The 15,738-nt window shown below is 40.5% G+C and overlaps 1 protein-coding gene and 1 long non-coding RNA gene across 6 annotated transcripts in view; one reads left to right on the forward strand and one right to left on the reverse strand.

The window, feature by feature from the left end:
- The window catches only part of LOC122361848, a 63,065-nt gene that overhangs the window by 25,923 nt on the left and 21,404 nt on the right, over positions 1-15,738 (forward strand). Inside the window, exon 3 of one of the 2 annotated variants that reach the window (XR_006253036.1) lies at positions 565-1,455. The exons of the other annotated variant lie outside the window; for it this stretch is intronic. This is a non-coding gene — a long non-coding RNA (uncharacterized LOC122361848). Of the gene's footprint in view, positions 1-564; positions 1,456-15,738 lie in introns of those variants that run through there. 2 annotated transcript variants of the gene reach the window in all.
- The window catches only part of prox1a (prospero homeobox 1a), a 35,848-nt gene that overhangs the window by 10,377 nt on the left and 9,733 nt on the right, over positions 1-15,738 (reverse strand). For all 4 annotated transcript variants that reach the window (XM_043262893.1, XM_043262892.1, XM_043262895.1 and 1 more), the window contains exons 3-4: positions 15,159-15,266; positions 9,039-9,233 (exon numbers count right to left, since the gene is read on the reverse strand). In XM_043262893.1, coding sequence (XP_043118828.1) covers positions 9,039-9,233; positions 15,159-15,266 — 303 coding nt within the window. The remainder of the gene's footprint in view (positions 1-9,038; positions 9,234-15,158; positions 15,267-15,738) is intronic.

Raw genomic sequence — 15,738 nt, forward strand, 5'->3', positions numbered from 1 at the left:
GTTAATCATTAAAGGGGAAGAGTCTACTTTCCATTTCATTGCAGCTCCTGTTTGATATTGCCTCTGTTTGGAGCTGTTGTATCTCACTGCTTGTATTTGCTCAGGCCAAGCCGTCCAGTCAAAGGTGATAAATTCACCTGCTGGCCAGTAAGAGTTCTCAGAGATTGTAGAAACAAGTCTCACAAGTCTAAAGCATTTAGACTTAGTGGTAATGACTGATACTGAAATCAAGCCAATATCTAGTGATGCATCACAATAATAATAAACTATTTAAACATCATTGTTTTTTCAGTAATTCACTTTCTGCAGCCTGTCACTCACATTTCATGCTTCTTTATAATCACTATTTCCCTATCTCAATATTTAACCTGAGAAGTGAACACTTCCCTTTTAATAATGGCAAGTATCCTCAAAAAAAAAAAAAAAAAAAGAAAATATATATTATTTATTTAACATTTAAGGCGTATATTGTAGTAAAAGACCTTTTAAAATAAAAAATAACATCTAAATACCGCAGACTATTTCAGGAGGGTTTTTCTTTTCTTTTTTTTTTTTTTTTTTTAGGAGATAATGGATTGACAGAGAGCAAACAAGTCTCAAGGCCAGGGGGCTGAAAGCATAAGAGTCCACCCCACTCGCCTCCCACCCACTCGCTCTCAGTTTCTCTCTATCACTGCTTGTCCGGGAGCTAGACTGAACTTCAAAAGAACAACATCCCGTTGAACGTGAAACGTTACACTGAACGCTGGACATTCGGCTCCAGCTAATCAATAGCACATAGAAAGCAAAACCTTGCAGTTTGATAAACTCTTGGCTGGAGTGTCAATCAGGCAAACAGATTGCATGTTTCCCTCTCTGATAAAGATTCTTTCAAAACCCACTGTGATGCAACTGAGCTCCACAAACTGTCCCGACAACCTTGAAGCAGGCCTAGGTTCTCACTGCAAATGCTGGACAAACATACGCATGCTGCTGCTGATTCTGCATTGGCCTTGATGAAAACTATTTTTCATACTTAAGAAAACTTTGAGCAAGCACCATATGCCCATTTCTCAAGGCACGCTGGCACATAGTGAGTGTGTGCGTGAGTGGATATATTTGCGCTCACCTTTAAATAAGGTCATTCCCTGGTTCTTTTCTTTTTTTTTTTTCTCGCAGAAGACGAAACAAGCATTAAAAAAAGGAATTGCTCAGCCAAAAAACAAAACTGCCATTATTTACCAGCTTTTTTTCTTGTTGAAACACAAAAGGCTTACAAGCTTATATGAAAAGAACAAATCTTTCAATGTAAAGTTGATTCAGTTCAAATCGCACTGGTCTGCATCTCCAAATTACAGAATTAATATTCTGTGAATCGTGGCTTATAATTCTTAGATGCATTTTAAAAACATGAAATATAGTGCAGAGTTGTAGGCATATTTTTATTGTGTCTTTTTGAATGTGTTGCGATTTTATTGAAAAAGAAGGACTAGTACATGTAAAGAGAAGAAATAAAGTAAAAGTAAACGGAATAAAGAAAGTCATAGAGCTTTAAAGCAAGAGTGAGTTATAATGAGTTTTTATTTGTGGGTGAAATATTCCTTTATTATGCCAAATCTGATTCGCCATATGAGCACGGTGTCCTTTCACCCTTCTATATCATTGCATTTACTAAAGCAAACAATGCCACAATGACATGTGCACTTCAAATTCAGGGGCACTGGGTCTCTGACCTAGAGGAGGGTCTGGGTTCAAACCTGCTTGGGCTAAAGGTTATGAAGTCATTTGTCTCAAATTGCAGTTGAACCCCATGAAAGAAGAGAGTGTTTGAGGGAGGGAAAGAGAGAAAGAGGGACATCTGGAGGAGAAGGAGGGGGGAGAGGGAGGACAGAATGGCCTAAGGACTGGAGCAGGCAGGAGGAGGAGAAAGGCAGCTTGGAGTTGGGTCTTTCTTGTCTGGCTGAAGAAAGGATCTGGCACCGAGACTAATGAAGAGAAGAGGGAGGGAGACAGAGACGGGGCGGTTGGGTGGGAGATGTGCCAGGGTTTGGAGAAAGCCGTGCACGAGTGCTACAGATGTGTTTGAACCCCCTGGAGCAAAATAATGACATAATCACCAGTGGTGTCACTGAGCAGACTGCACACAAGGTGACATGGGAGAACATGGAAGGAGTCTGGGCAGAAAAAAAAGAGGCCCGTCTAGCCCGTGGAAGAACTTTCCATCAAAAGCTATTTGTAGGGAGCCATAAAGATTGGCACTGGCACCGGCAGGTGTTTCTCAGTTTGTGCCACTTCAGGAACTTATCTGTAGGAGGAAGGAGTTCCAGCGAGCTTGCAGACCCTTTAGAAGCTACTTAACGCCCTGTTTATGTTCTGTCACAGGTCCCTTCATGACAACAGAATTCCAGCCCATGGCAGGCTGCACTTAACGCTGAGAGGCAATTAAAGGAAGTGGACATTCAGCACCACAATGTCACACTTTAGGGCAGGAAGCATGTGATGCTTGTTGGTGGGACATGGTCAAGTTCATCCTGTGATTTTAATCAGAAAAAAAAACTGACTAAAAAAAAATCATTACACTGTATTTTCATACAAAATCTTTCTCTTTAAAAAATAAAAATCTGTAAAAATATTTACTGTTTTACCTAAATGAAATGACAATTAATCTCAAAAATAAAAAAAATAATTCCTCTTACTACATCAATGTTTGAAAAAAGTATTATTTTTATAAATTCTACATTTTCTTTTTGCAATAATAAGATTATATTTATATAATAAGATTACACTTAACAGTTTTATTAAATTATTTGTGTCTTAAAGATTAACTTTACATGTTAAATGGTGGAAAAAGTAAATAAATTACAAACAAATATTCAATATAATCTAAAACTATAAAAATAAAGAAATCTCTAATTTGAGCCAATAATCAATATGGTACCAATACGTTATATATCTGCTTTTAAGAATAAATCCAACAAATGTACTGAGGTAAATAAAACAAGACCAAAAAGATAAAGTGAATTTAAGACAAAGTCTTTCTTTTCAACAATGTGAAATACAAGTAAGATAAGTACATATAAAAATGATAATTTGGCTTTAAAGTTATTCAAATTTTTTTCACTGGATTTTTCAACAGGATGAAGAACCTAAAATAATTTTTGTTGCATACAACATGTTCTTGAGCAAGTATGATATGAAGTTAATAAATTCTTAAGTAGTTAAATGAAACACTCATATTAGATTTATAGCATGAGGGGAAGAATTCAACTTGAACAGTATGTACTACATCTATGATTTATTCTGTATGTGCCAGAGTGTGTGTGTGTGTGTGTGTGTAGCAGTTTTCTTTGGCTGGTGCTAAAGACTGCAGGGCTTGGTCCCTCTGTGCAACTTAGTGACCATTAATAAGTCATTTTGTCTGGAAAAAAAACATTGCCTGAAAGCATCACACACTCTTATCTAATTTCTGTCTCTGTTTCTCTGAGTAATATACAATATAGAGTGCCTACAGCAGTTTGGCTTTAAGTCCCTCTAAACTGCCATCACCAGACAGTTAGGCTGAAAAAACTCTTTGTGTTTGGTAAGCGAAGCAGCCTAAAGTAGGCGTGCTTTCGTTGCACCTTCCATTATGAATTATTAAATTACATCTCCTTGTTGATGTTGCTATTTGTGCTAGTAACGAACAAAAGATAAGTCTTTAATGCAGATTTGATGGCAGCGATTATGCCGTCCCTTGGTAAGTACAGTCAAGGCCACTGGATGTAATGCGCTGTACTGTAGCCTTCTCCAGGTCACCTCCACTAATGATTAACCAGCGCGCTGAGGAAGTTCAGTTCCCACAAGAGCCGCATGAGAAGAAATCACACAGCCCCTGCGAGTGATCTCAGCAACAGAGATACGGGAACGGATATTCCCTTAAATGGCAGGTGAAAGAAAAAAACCTATTTTTGTCAAACTCGAATACTCTTAAACTCCCTATCTACCAGTCTAATTTTAAAATATTGCCTAGAGTGCATTCAATAAAAACATAAAGTGTGAGGCTTATTCTATCAGCGGCCGCAATGGGAACAGAACCCAAGTGTCGTCCTATAACTAGATTACTAGAGCTCCTCTGACGTGAAGCATGGTAATAACTACGCTAATATGATGGGAGTTTGTTTTCATAGAGCTCCATTACGTTTCGGCTGGGGATGTACAGTGTGACGGGGAGCTCTGAAGCGTGGCATTTATAGCAAAGCAGTAGTGAAAAAGAGAGGAAATATATTATAGTCTCCTGTCCGTCAGCTTTCCAATGATGAATTGATTCAACACTGAGCATAAGAGCTTGTTAGCGGCATATCGCTAAACCAATTGTACTTGATAGTAAAGGCGTATTTTTATATGCTATTTGTATCATTAATAATACATCTTTTAAAATTCTCTTATTTGTAAAACAGTTTTTATCCTGTAATTGTAAGTGTCAGTCAATCAGACAGTATGATCTAATTAGACAGAGGAAGATGATTGTGACCCAAGAGCCCTTGAAGACAATAGTCTGCATCATCTGACCACAGTGACTCTTGATATCACATGACGGGCTAAGGGTTTACCACAGAACACTTATTGTGAGGGGTGCCATCCCAGCTGCATGTGCGCTTGCCACACAATAGGGCATCAAGTCCGACTTTGTCTTCAGTTTCATTCAAGCAGATATTTTATACACTTTTGCTGCGTATTGCATGCAGGTTGAATATCACAACAATTTTACACTTTTGTTGGACATGGTTTTCTGTGCTTTCAAATTAGGGCATAAATGATATAAGTGAAGTATTACTAATTTAATTTGAACATTTGACAGGTGTTTTTTTTTTTTGTTGCAGGGATAACCATAAGTAAGCCATTTGTAGGTTAATTTCCTCTAAAAGTATAAAGACAGTGGCTCTGTGATGCTTTTCGAAACATTACTTTGTTTGAGCATCCTGACCTGCCTGACAACAGCAACACTGGCTCAACCAATGGTGTGAGTTGATGAGGACCAATGACAGAAGGAGGAGTGTTCAAGGAAACCTGTTTGAAAACAGTCCTTTAGTTTGTTGATGCTAGTGGCCTGTAGAAAAAAAAAAAAAAAATCTAATGCTAAACACTTTTTTATTTTTTTTTGCTTTTCCCCAGAAAACAGTTACAGCTTTAAGGTTAAGTCAAAGCATGCCTAATGCGTCCTTTAAACGTCCACCACTGTCTTATAGCACTGCCTGTAGCTTTGAGTGGCGTTATAATGGGAGCGTGAGGTGAGCTGGCAGACCACACTGCAGGTCAGTGTGAGGTCAGAGAGGAAGAAGTGAAACCAGAGCCCGATCCTAAGATGTGCTAGTGTAGCGTGGCACAAGCTAGGAGCTCAAAGATAAACAACAGTAAACTAGCCCTCTGTGGGGGAGCTGTGTGTGGACTTGGGAGGCCAGGACCTCCTGGCAGTCACGATGGCAGCTCTCTACGCTCTTATTGATAACCTTCTTTTCTCATGAGGCAGGGGAGATAATACACTCCTGGAACAAGGGTAAAGGGAGATGAATGTTAGACAATAGACGGTCGCAGTAAAGGGACCATCCGCGCAGTCTTTGAACTTTTCCCTGTCTCCAAAGGACAATTAATAATGAAGGCCTTTGGGGTAGGTCACACCAGGCATGGACAAGAGGAGACGAGAGAAGAAACAAAAGGGAAGAGAAACCTGGAGAAGAGGGGGACGTGTTGGATGTTGGATAATTGATCTTTTTCGAGGGGGAGAGTGTTGCTGGTCGGAACATCTTATATTGCATCATTTACATTACATGCTTTACTTGTAGATATTTTAATGTGTAAAGTATGCAATTTTTAATATCTACCGTAATATAAAATTTAAGTAAGCCTTAGAATTTTAGAATTTTCTCTAAAAGTATAAACACTTGTTTGCGCAGCCCGACAACAGCAACATCGGATCGACCAATGGCTTGTATTGTGGGCGGGGACAGTCTGTTTGGCCGACCAATGGCAGATGAGGGGAGAGTTTGTTAATTAAAGCCATTAATTTTGCAGTTCCGTTTGTTGACGCTAGCGGCGCAGAAATTGCACACTTCACCTTTAAGTATTCCCTCAACTATAACGGTATCTTTTTAACCTTGAAATTTCAGCACATAAACAAAACTCATATGTGAGTGGGAAACAAACAAAGTCTCGAAGTTTCATTCGCTCAATGTGATAATAGACACGGACACCTGATAGCCTGAAGATACCAAGACGAGAACTCTTGAAGTCAAAGGAGGTCTGTGTGAGTGTGCTGTGGGTATATGGCCACCAACACTTTTTCAAAAAGGCTCAGAGATCACAGGGACCAAAGAAAGAGAGCGAGAGACTAAGCCTCCTCTATGCTCTCCTCAGCCGGTTCATGGGAGGAGGGTACAAGGACTGAAGACAAGGCGGGTCTGGGGCAAGTTGGGGGGCACTCAGGGGTTTTGACAGAAGAGCCTTGAACTATTTTGTGGCCGAAAGATGAGACCTTCCCAGAGCTGTCATAAAAATGTCTCCTTATCCCAGTGGAGCCCGTGGACCCCACCCCTCTTAGAACTCTTCAATGGTGCCTGTGATGTGATACAGTAAGTGTGAAGACGGCTCCTGAGAACCAGATGCCACAATTACAGGGCCAGGAAACGCCACTTTGGCTAACAATGCGTAACTGTGCTGCAAGTTTTAACAGGTGTTCACTTTCTTCATGCGATTAAATGCTCTGTAACTTTTCTTTGGATTTTAAAGGATTTGGCTGCCAGATATTATTCACACTCCTATTTTTCCAATTCTCCATGCTGTTTGTTTTCCGTGAACCACAAAAAAAGACGTTTTGTAGAAAGTTTACGGAGCTCTTTTCCACGCAAGAGCAGTTAAGTTCTAAAAACATCACAAATGTGGTCCAGACAGGATTTGGTTTAATTGTCCAATGTTTTCAGTAGCCATACAATAGCATTATATGAGGAGTTCAATTATTAAGCACTTAACAATCTTCTTTTTTTTATTTAAGATTTATTCATTATAAGTGTTAAGTTAATCATTTTTTTTCCTCACACAAAGCTATGATGACACTTTGAATATATCAGACAATCTTTATTTATTTTTATTTTATTTGCGCTATTTGGGTTGCACCAGAAGACAGTAACAAGTTTCCAACGACATGGAGAGAGAAAATAGTGACCAAATTTTCATGTTCAAGTGAACAACCCCTTTAATAAAATATCATTCTAATGTGTTCATTTAGCTACGCAGGATAAACAAATGATGTTCCCAGACAACAGTTAAGCAGGCCTGTTAGGCTTGATCATATCTGCTTTGTACATAGAGAAACCCCTTCAGCGAAGAGATAACACTTGCCACATTGCTGGCGGCTCTGTTTTGGAGAAAAGACGAGAAAGGGGGTTTCTCTTGTTTTTTTGGGCGCCTTTCAGGGTCTGGACATCATAAGCTGTGTCTATGCAAATGTCCTTGATTGTGTTCATTTGTGCCATTGTCCAGCTAAGACAAACAGAGCAGTAATTAGGAGAGAAACGATGGCGTATCGAGACAGCGCGATGGAGGAGGAGTCGAATGAAGGATAAACAACTTGAAAGAAAACAGCAAGCTTGGTGAGCACAACACACCAAGTGCATTGAAGGCAATTAATGAAGCTCCTTTAATTACGGCCTTTGCTCATTCCACCATGAGGAATGTGACAATTATGTCATTAAAAAGTTTGTAATGGGAAAGTGAGGGGTGAGTACATTCGAAGAGGATGAAAGACACAAGGCAGCGAAAGGAAGTGCAATGAAAGAGAGGGAGAGAGAAATGACAGGGCCCAACTACAAAAAAGAAAGTCTCAAAGGAGGAGGAAGCACATTACTGGTGCACATTGACAGACTAGATTAACATCAAACGATCAGCACAACAGAGGGTATATTCATTCAGGAGGAGCTAGCAAGGTGGAACTTTGATGATGCTAAATTTGGCAGAAAGAGCGACTTGCTGAATCGGCGAGGGTTCCAGTTTCATGCCTCGCAGTCTGACAGGTGGAGAAGAGAAAATTTAGTACAAAAAAGCCTCAGCATGAAGTGTCCCTTTGCACCGCTAAAGGTTGTGTGACCTCTCTCTGCGGCACGGGCTTGCTGTGGGATGTCGTCGCATGCTAGACGAGACGCCACGTGAGGCGAGTCGGCCCGGTAGGAAAAAAGGAACAGACTAGGGCGCTGAAATTTGCATTAAAGATCGAGTTTTCCTTGCATGGAAAATGAGCATTTGGGAAAGTCTTTCAGGCCGTCCTGCTTGTACACCTGTGCAGCCTTTGTGGCTCTTGATATGCAAAACAATCTCTCCCTCAGTTCGACTTCTCTACCAACAACAGTCTTATTCATGGTGCCCTGCACTTTCTTCCACAGCCATGCAAATCTTGCATTTATATATGAAAATAGGGATCGTGTCCCTAAATATCTTCCTGGTCGCGAAAGGTGTGGCGCTCGTTCTCTCTACCTGCAATCACAATAAACCTTGGCTTTGACCTGATCTAAATGAAAGCGAGGGGAAGGGGACGGGGGCAGATTTTTGCTAATAGTCAGCTAAATGATGATGATGTTGTAAGGATAGTGTTTGAATGACCAGAGTCCCAGTGGGCAGATATTGATAGTGAGCTGAGCGGTAAATGTGAGCTCTGCAAATTGTATTTGACAAGGACACTTGGGCCTGAAGCATCGCTCCCTGTTTGCCTCATCAAACAGACAGATGCATGACTGTGTTTCGGCCAAAAAAAAAAGTGAAAAAAAAAAATCTTGTTCACTTTACCCCAGGAGTATGGCGGGCGGGGGGAGGAAAAAAGGCGGGGCTTATGGGATGAACAGCTTGCCATTCATTGTCTAATCATATAAAGAGATCATTTAGCTGTATTAATTTTAAAGCTTTGAACTGTGCTAACATTAACGGAAAGGATTCAAAGTAATACCTTATGCATCGCTGTCTGAATCTCACCTCGGAATGCGATGTGGCCTGATAAGGTGAATGCAGTGGTGTGAAACACAGAATGGACGAGGGCTCACCTCAAAATCGTTGGCCTTGTTGTAGTGCATGTTAAGAGCGCGGAAAAGCTCGCAGTCCCGGCTCACGCTCAGCTCATCTGCCCCTGTCACGCCGTCGTTGATGGCCTGCCGAGCGAATTTCTCCATCTGGATGTAGTAGAACTCACGGAAGTTGCTGAACCACTTGATCAGTTGAGATGTGATGCAGCGGTTGAACTATAAGGGAGAGAGAGCGGGAGGAAAGACAGAAAGAGAAACACTTGTTGTCATTTTTGACGCATTTGATATTTGTATAGTGCCTTTGTGTTCATCAGTAGATATGTTATTTATTTATTGATTAATAATAAGAAAAGGATTGTATGCATTGATATGCATTTTCAGCCCTCATATACAAGCTATTTACATGAAAAATATCACAAGAAAAAAACAACAATTTTACATTTAAGGGACCAACTGGTTTACCAGATTTAATGTTAGCCTCACTTGTCTTATTGTTTTTTTGTAAAAAGCACATCAAAAGTTTTATATGGGAAAAAATATTAAATGTGTATATATAATCCTTTTATTATATTTATTATATTTTTATTTCTTCAGGAAAAACTTGTACCAAAAAGTTCCCACTATTTAAATCTGTTTTTACTGAAAGCTAATAAAATCAGGTGTGACTAACCACTAATCTGGTTAGCCAGTGAGACCCTTAAATGTCAGGACAACAGATAAGACATTTGTTTCTACAAACGTGTTTACTTCACATTGTCCTTGAGGATGATGGGTAAGCAAACAAACCCGTAGCCGAGACAGATTGGTCAGGGGGTGTTTTTTTTTTTTTTTTCTTTTTCTCTCCAACAAGGCTTACACAGTCGGTGTGGATATTTGCTGTTGTGCGCAAATGCAAACAGTTCAGGGTTGAGTAGATGAAATTATAATTGTGTCAATAGCCCGTAATGCAGTAACGGCAAATTTACATATCAAGTAGCAGAGTTAATTCCGACACGCCTCGGGGTTTTTTTTCCCCACATTAATAATCGAGTGAAGCAAGTGAAGAAATCTAAAATGACATAAAAAACCTCGCAACAAGTATGGCTCTAGTTGAATGGTTCACCTCGGCAGCTCAAAGCTGGCCTTCGTACGATGTTGTGGGAGCTATTTTTGGAGCGCCTGATCCCAGACCAGTAAATACACAGTACTCCGTTTGCCCCGTGTACTTGCCCCCTGACCTCAGCAAATGACCTGTGCGACAGCCTTTGGTTCTTTCTGTGTGCGCGCAGCTACGTGTGTATGTTCATGTGTGTGCGCGAAAGCTACGGCTGCCAAGAGTGTGAATGTACAGGACAGCTGAGTTGAATGTAGCCAAGTTAAAAGCTATAAATCCAGCGGGCTTTCTGTTGGCTGCTCTGACATGCAGCCTCCTGCCTTTTGTCATTACGGGTGTTCATCAAGCCTTCATTGCCTTTGCCTCCCCTTCCATACCCTCAAAGAGCATTAATCAAAAATCAACAGCGAGCACTTATCTATCTGTGGCCATGAGAACATGCAGGCCTCTGTTTAGATGACAGCTGAGGAGAGAGAGATCTAGCATGAGGAGAAAAAAAAAAAGAGGAAGGACAAGGAACAAAGAGGGGGGAGGGAGGCCGTGTTTTCCGAGGGTAGATGTAATTACCGTGTAGAAACTTGTCTCCGTGCTTGCAAATTTAAGATAATGACGCGAACGAGAAATCGTAGCGGGGAATCCGAGTCGGAGAAAGAGTCAGAAGCCACGACGGGCTGATAGGTTTCCCCAAAAGGCCAGCCGAGAGCATAATTACCGCGCCACCGCGAGAGTTCTTCTCCCATAATTCAGCAGAAAATGATTAAGTCGTCATCCCGAGGCATCAGTCTGCAGAAGTTCAAACATGTACTTAACCTATCCAGGAATTATACATTTGGCCTGTGTGTCGCCTCTGCCTTCTTTCGGTCTAACAGCGAGCGAGAACAGGGGTTGAAAAGACAGAACGAAAGAAAGAAAGAGGCGAAAAAAAAAAAAGAACAACCAAAGAAGCAAGGCTATCTGATCTCTCGCTTACCCCCGTTTCAATAGACGTTAAACCTATTAGGATCTACTGAACTCGAGGGGCTTCTTTTTTTCCGCTTTATCTGCGGAGCAAAATGCACTGTCCAAATTTCCAGACACTGAGATAAGGACCCCCGGCCCCCGTGACGACTTACTCCAGCCCCTAACCACCCCCTTAATTCTTTTAGAATAAGAAACAAAACATTACAAAATGATAGCAGACTGCTCACTGGGGAATGAAAATTGCTTTGACATGGAGATTAGGCTCTTCTATTGTCATAAGACATTGTCTCATATGAGTGGGGCTTGCAGAAGAGATGGATAAAAGGCGAGAGAGGGGGGAAATTTTTTTCTAGAATGGCTAGTGGATGACATAATGGAGAGCGCAGAAAAGTAAGTCCGCATGACATCGTTTGGCAGCGCTGTATAAAGGGAGATTTAAAAAGCATTGTTGCCGAATAGAAATACCAGAGATTCGGGGGACAATGGAGCCGCGTTGCTGGAACGTGACAACTCAGCAATTAAGGATCATGTCATCTGCTTGTCAAACAAAAATAACCAGTCTAGCTCTCTCAGCTCTCAGCCACCCCACGGAACAAAACACTAAATGATACGTCGTAGCACAAAAAACACTTGCGAACCCTCATTTGTCTTGGTGGGATTGTGAGAGAGAAAGTGAGATGGGGCTGGTTTCGCACAGAAAGTTTTTTTGCATTCCGTGTTGAGCTCTTTACGAGTAACTTTTTAAAAAAGTTTTTAAAGTGTTGACATGTTGTAATTTAATGCAACTATAATTAATAATAAATACACTTATTTATGACTGCAACAACTCAACATTTAGAACAATATTATGCTTTAAAACATTATTACATACATGGCAGACATAAAATCTAATTGTTTCATTAAATTATAATTATTATTATTATTATAAACAAATACATTGTTTTGATACTAAAATAAAAAATACTTTAAAATACTTTTATTAATTAAACTACTGAAATAATTTTAATAATATTAGCTATAATATATACTTTTATAAATAATAATAATAAAAACATTTATGCATTTACACAACTTTATGTAAATATATATATAAAATAATTCATGCACGATAACTAATGGACTTTTTTATGACGGTTTCTAGAAGAATTGAGCATATAGCTATAACTGCACAATTTTAATTTTAATTTTAATGAATTTTATTTACATTTTTTTTTAGTTGCAGTCACAATCCACTTGCACATGCTTTGATCAGCAGGACGAATCAGCAAGATTCCTCTGTATGTAAATGTAAAAATCTGCACTCGCACAAACACTAGTTTCATAAAAAAAAAAAAAAAAAAAAAGATTTCCAGTGCTGTTCTAAGAACACCAAACTCGATGCTTCCCATGGGACACCTCATCCTGTTATTCTCTACCCCCACAAAAAACCTTATATATCCAATGAGCACGCTCAAAAGATTCATAAAACAAATCAGCCTGACGCCTGTGATGTGTCCGGGCAGCAGTTGACTCAGAGAAGAGCGTACGGGAGCGAAAGAGCGTTTCACACACTCTTGCTCACGGGCCTGTGAAAGATTATTCCTCTGGTGACAGAGATCCGCTCTTTCCAAGACACCGGGGGAAGACTTGACCTGTCACTCCGCACGTTTCCTCTGTTAGCCATGGACAATACAGGCTTTCACGCACGCCTGGTGGGGACGCTACTTATACGGGGGTCTGTGCATTTTAAGTCTCCCCCCTTACACACAGCATGCACTTAGATTGCGAATCTGGGAAAAGTTGAGCTCTATAGGGGGAAGTAAGCTAAGTGCCCCAGTAGGTTACTTGATATTCGGCTGTTAATGGTACATGGTATGCTGTATGTTTAAAGGCAGCCTGGTGACAAAGCCAGAGCGGCTAAAATAATTTCCCTGACCTACGGTTGACCTTACTGGAGCTGTCCTGCTGAAATGTATACGCCTCGACCCTTTCGGGGAGACATAACCCCCCGCTCATACTTGCTTTGACTGCTCATAATCAGTGTCACACCATCTTCCTGCTAATACTCCTCTTAACCTTTGACCCTCTCTTATTTAGCCCTCAAAGGCTACTGTAACCAGCCCAGTGGACCACCTCTCTATGATGCGAATACGCCATAAGAGATTTATGGTGATTAAATTGGGAAGAAATACAGGGGGCGAGCGAGGTGCAAAGGATGAACATGGTAGTTTGGCAGTAAATCACATTAGGATAATGACCCATCACAAGCATAGTGAGTGTGACCTATAATACTCTGTGTGACAAATATGATAACAGATAACAGTTCAAGGAACAACTGTGAAAAAGAGATATTGAGGAAAGACAAAAGTATTATCCGTTACATAAGAGCTAAAATCAGTGGATTGTCACAGTTTCCTGTAGCTTTCCTGTGAAGGGAGGCTGTATTAATCTCTTTATGACCACTGGCTCGCTATGTGAAGTCATAAGTGGGAAATGTTCTTGCTCGCTACCTGTAAGAAGCGGCTTCCTCTTCCTGACTGAGTTATAATCTATCATCACCATCATGGTTAAAGTCAAATTCTCTCTGACTCACTCTTTAAGCGTTAGTACATTCACTGCACTGTAACAGCAGACTGTACAGTATTGACTGTGTGTTTGTAGCATAAAAAAAATTAAGAATTATAAAAAAAAGTTTTGGGATGTTTGTTTTTCAAGCTTATTACAAATATATCTTCACTATTAATGTGATTTTTATTTTGTTTCTAATTTGTAGTTTATTAAACATTTACACTACTTTTTTCAAACAGAAAGAGTTAATTCCACATTTTTGTTTAATTAGGCCATTAAATAGTCGCTCTAGTACAAAGGCAGAAGGTTTTTTTTTTTTTTTTTTTTTATCATCCGATTACAGACAATTTAGGTAAAACATTTGTCAAATCAACCTATTTCCCACAGTCATTATTTCCTATTTAGATCCCATCATTATGGTGCCTAAACGTCTTTAATCACTAATTCCTGTAACTTTCGTGGGCTTATACAGCCGTAATTAGTCAGTAATTTATGCTTAATTCCCTTACATACATACTAGTTGATCCAACAAACACATGCCACCCATTGTTCCCGTCTGCTTAAGCAGCCCTGAAAAACCATCTCTCCCAGGACACTGACCTTGTTTTGCAAAATGTTAATTTAATGTGTACAGAATTCCACCGCCTTGTCTAAAGGGGAATTATAATTGGGCCGTCTTTAATTTAAGGCTTTGATTAACTTTCTCTTGAAAATTAAGCTAAGTTCTTAAAATCAAAGTTAAAAATGAAAAAAGGTCTGTCTTTCACTAAATCGGCATTCATATTACTGTAAAGACATTATATCATTCCCTATCGGAGCATAAGCGCTAACAGCGAGCGATGAATGGCAGTACGTTCTCATGAGTATTAAGCTGCTGGCAGATTTAGATGGATGCAACAGAAGCATGTGTGTGAGGATGAGGTGGTCACCCTGGACCCGGCACAGGGGCAGCTGGGAGTGAGAGGACCCTGCTCTCCTCATTTAAATAATGTGGCCTGAATCTGTCACATTATTTCTCCTCCGTATGCTCCCTGTATGACGCATCAACAACAAATTAAGTTGTAAATAAAAGACAATCGCTGCCATTGTTTTGTTTGTGTTGTTGTGCTCCATTTTGTTTGTTGTCTCCCTCCTCCTCCTCCCCGTCCCCTCCCGCTTTCGTTTGTTCGTTTCTGCCGAACCTCTAATTTTCTCAGCTCTTATCACCCTCTGCCTCCCACTTCCACAGATCGGTTGAGGATGGGAACTCTCTGAAATTATCGTCCCGACAAGTTAACAGAAACAGAGACTAGTTGTCTGTAGTGACGCGACCGAAAAAAAGAGGTAAAAACCGTTATCAGTGTTTAAAATGAAAGCGCAAGTGAGTAAAAGGGAAAGTGGGACTTGTGATATGCTGTGTTTTTCTCCTCTCTGAGATTAAGGCCAGTTATTTTAATTGGGGGTGGAGGGGTTGGGGAGCTGGCCGTCTGTTTAGGACCCATCTGGACTACTGGGACAGCGCTACTTCACACGACATAGTTAACGGTCAACGGCGAACTCACCTTCACGTCTGAGAAGAACATCTTCAGCATGTTGGAGCTGGGGTAGCGTGTGTAGAAGAACATCAGCTTGGCTTTCTTCAGATGGTTCGGAGAAAGCCCCTCTTGGATTTGAAAATCGAAGGTCAAGGAAATTTTTAGAAACAGGATTATTTTTAGACATTCACCAGTACCAAACCACTTTGTATTTCTTTACGTTGTTAAAATATCAAGCAATATACAATCATAAAATAAGCCAGCCTTACGCGTATTTATCAAAAAGCCAATAATTACAACCAACCCTAATTATTTCTGTATTCTGACGACTTCATATTAACACCTACAGAGTCCCAGTCAATGTAGCATTGCAAGTCAATAAACGTCTGCTTATCCCAATAAAAGCGCTATTTATCTGGAGGTGGCACTGCCCTCTAGATTGGTAAACAGAGGGCAGCTGAGGGGGGTCCCAGGAGAGACCGTGGCTAACCAGAGCCATCTACCCATTACAATTAGCCCCAACCCCCAACCCTCTACCCTGAGCCTCCTGGCACGGCCCCCGCTCTGCCAGTTAGGCCGGCTTTAGCCACATCTGCGCTCCAGACTG

Source organism: Puntigrus tetrazona, chromosome 17, assembly GCF_018831695.1.
Source record: "Puntigrus tetrazona isolate hp1 chromosome 17, ASM1883169v1, whole genome shotgun sequence".
Classification (NCBI taxonomy): domain Eukaryota; kingdom Metazoa; phylum Chordata; class Actinopteri; order Cypriniformes; family Cyprinidae; genus Puntigrus; species Puntigrus tetrazona.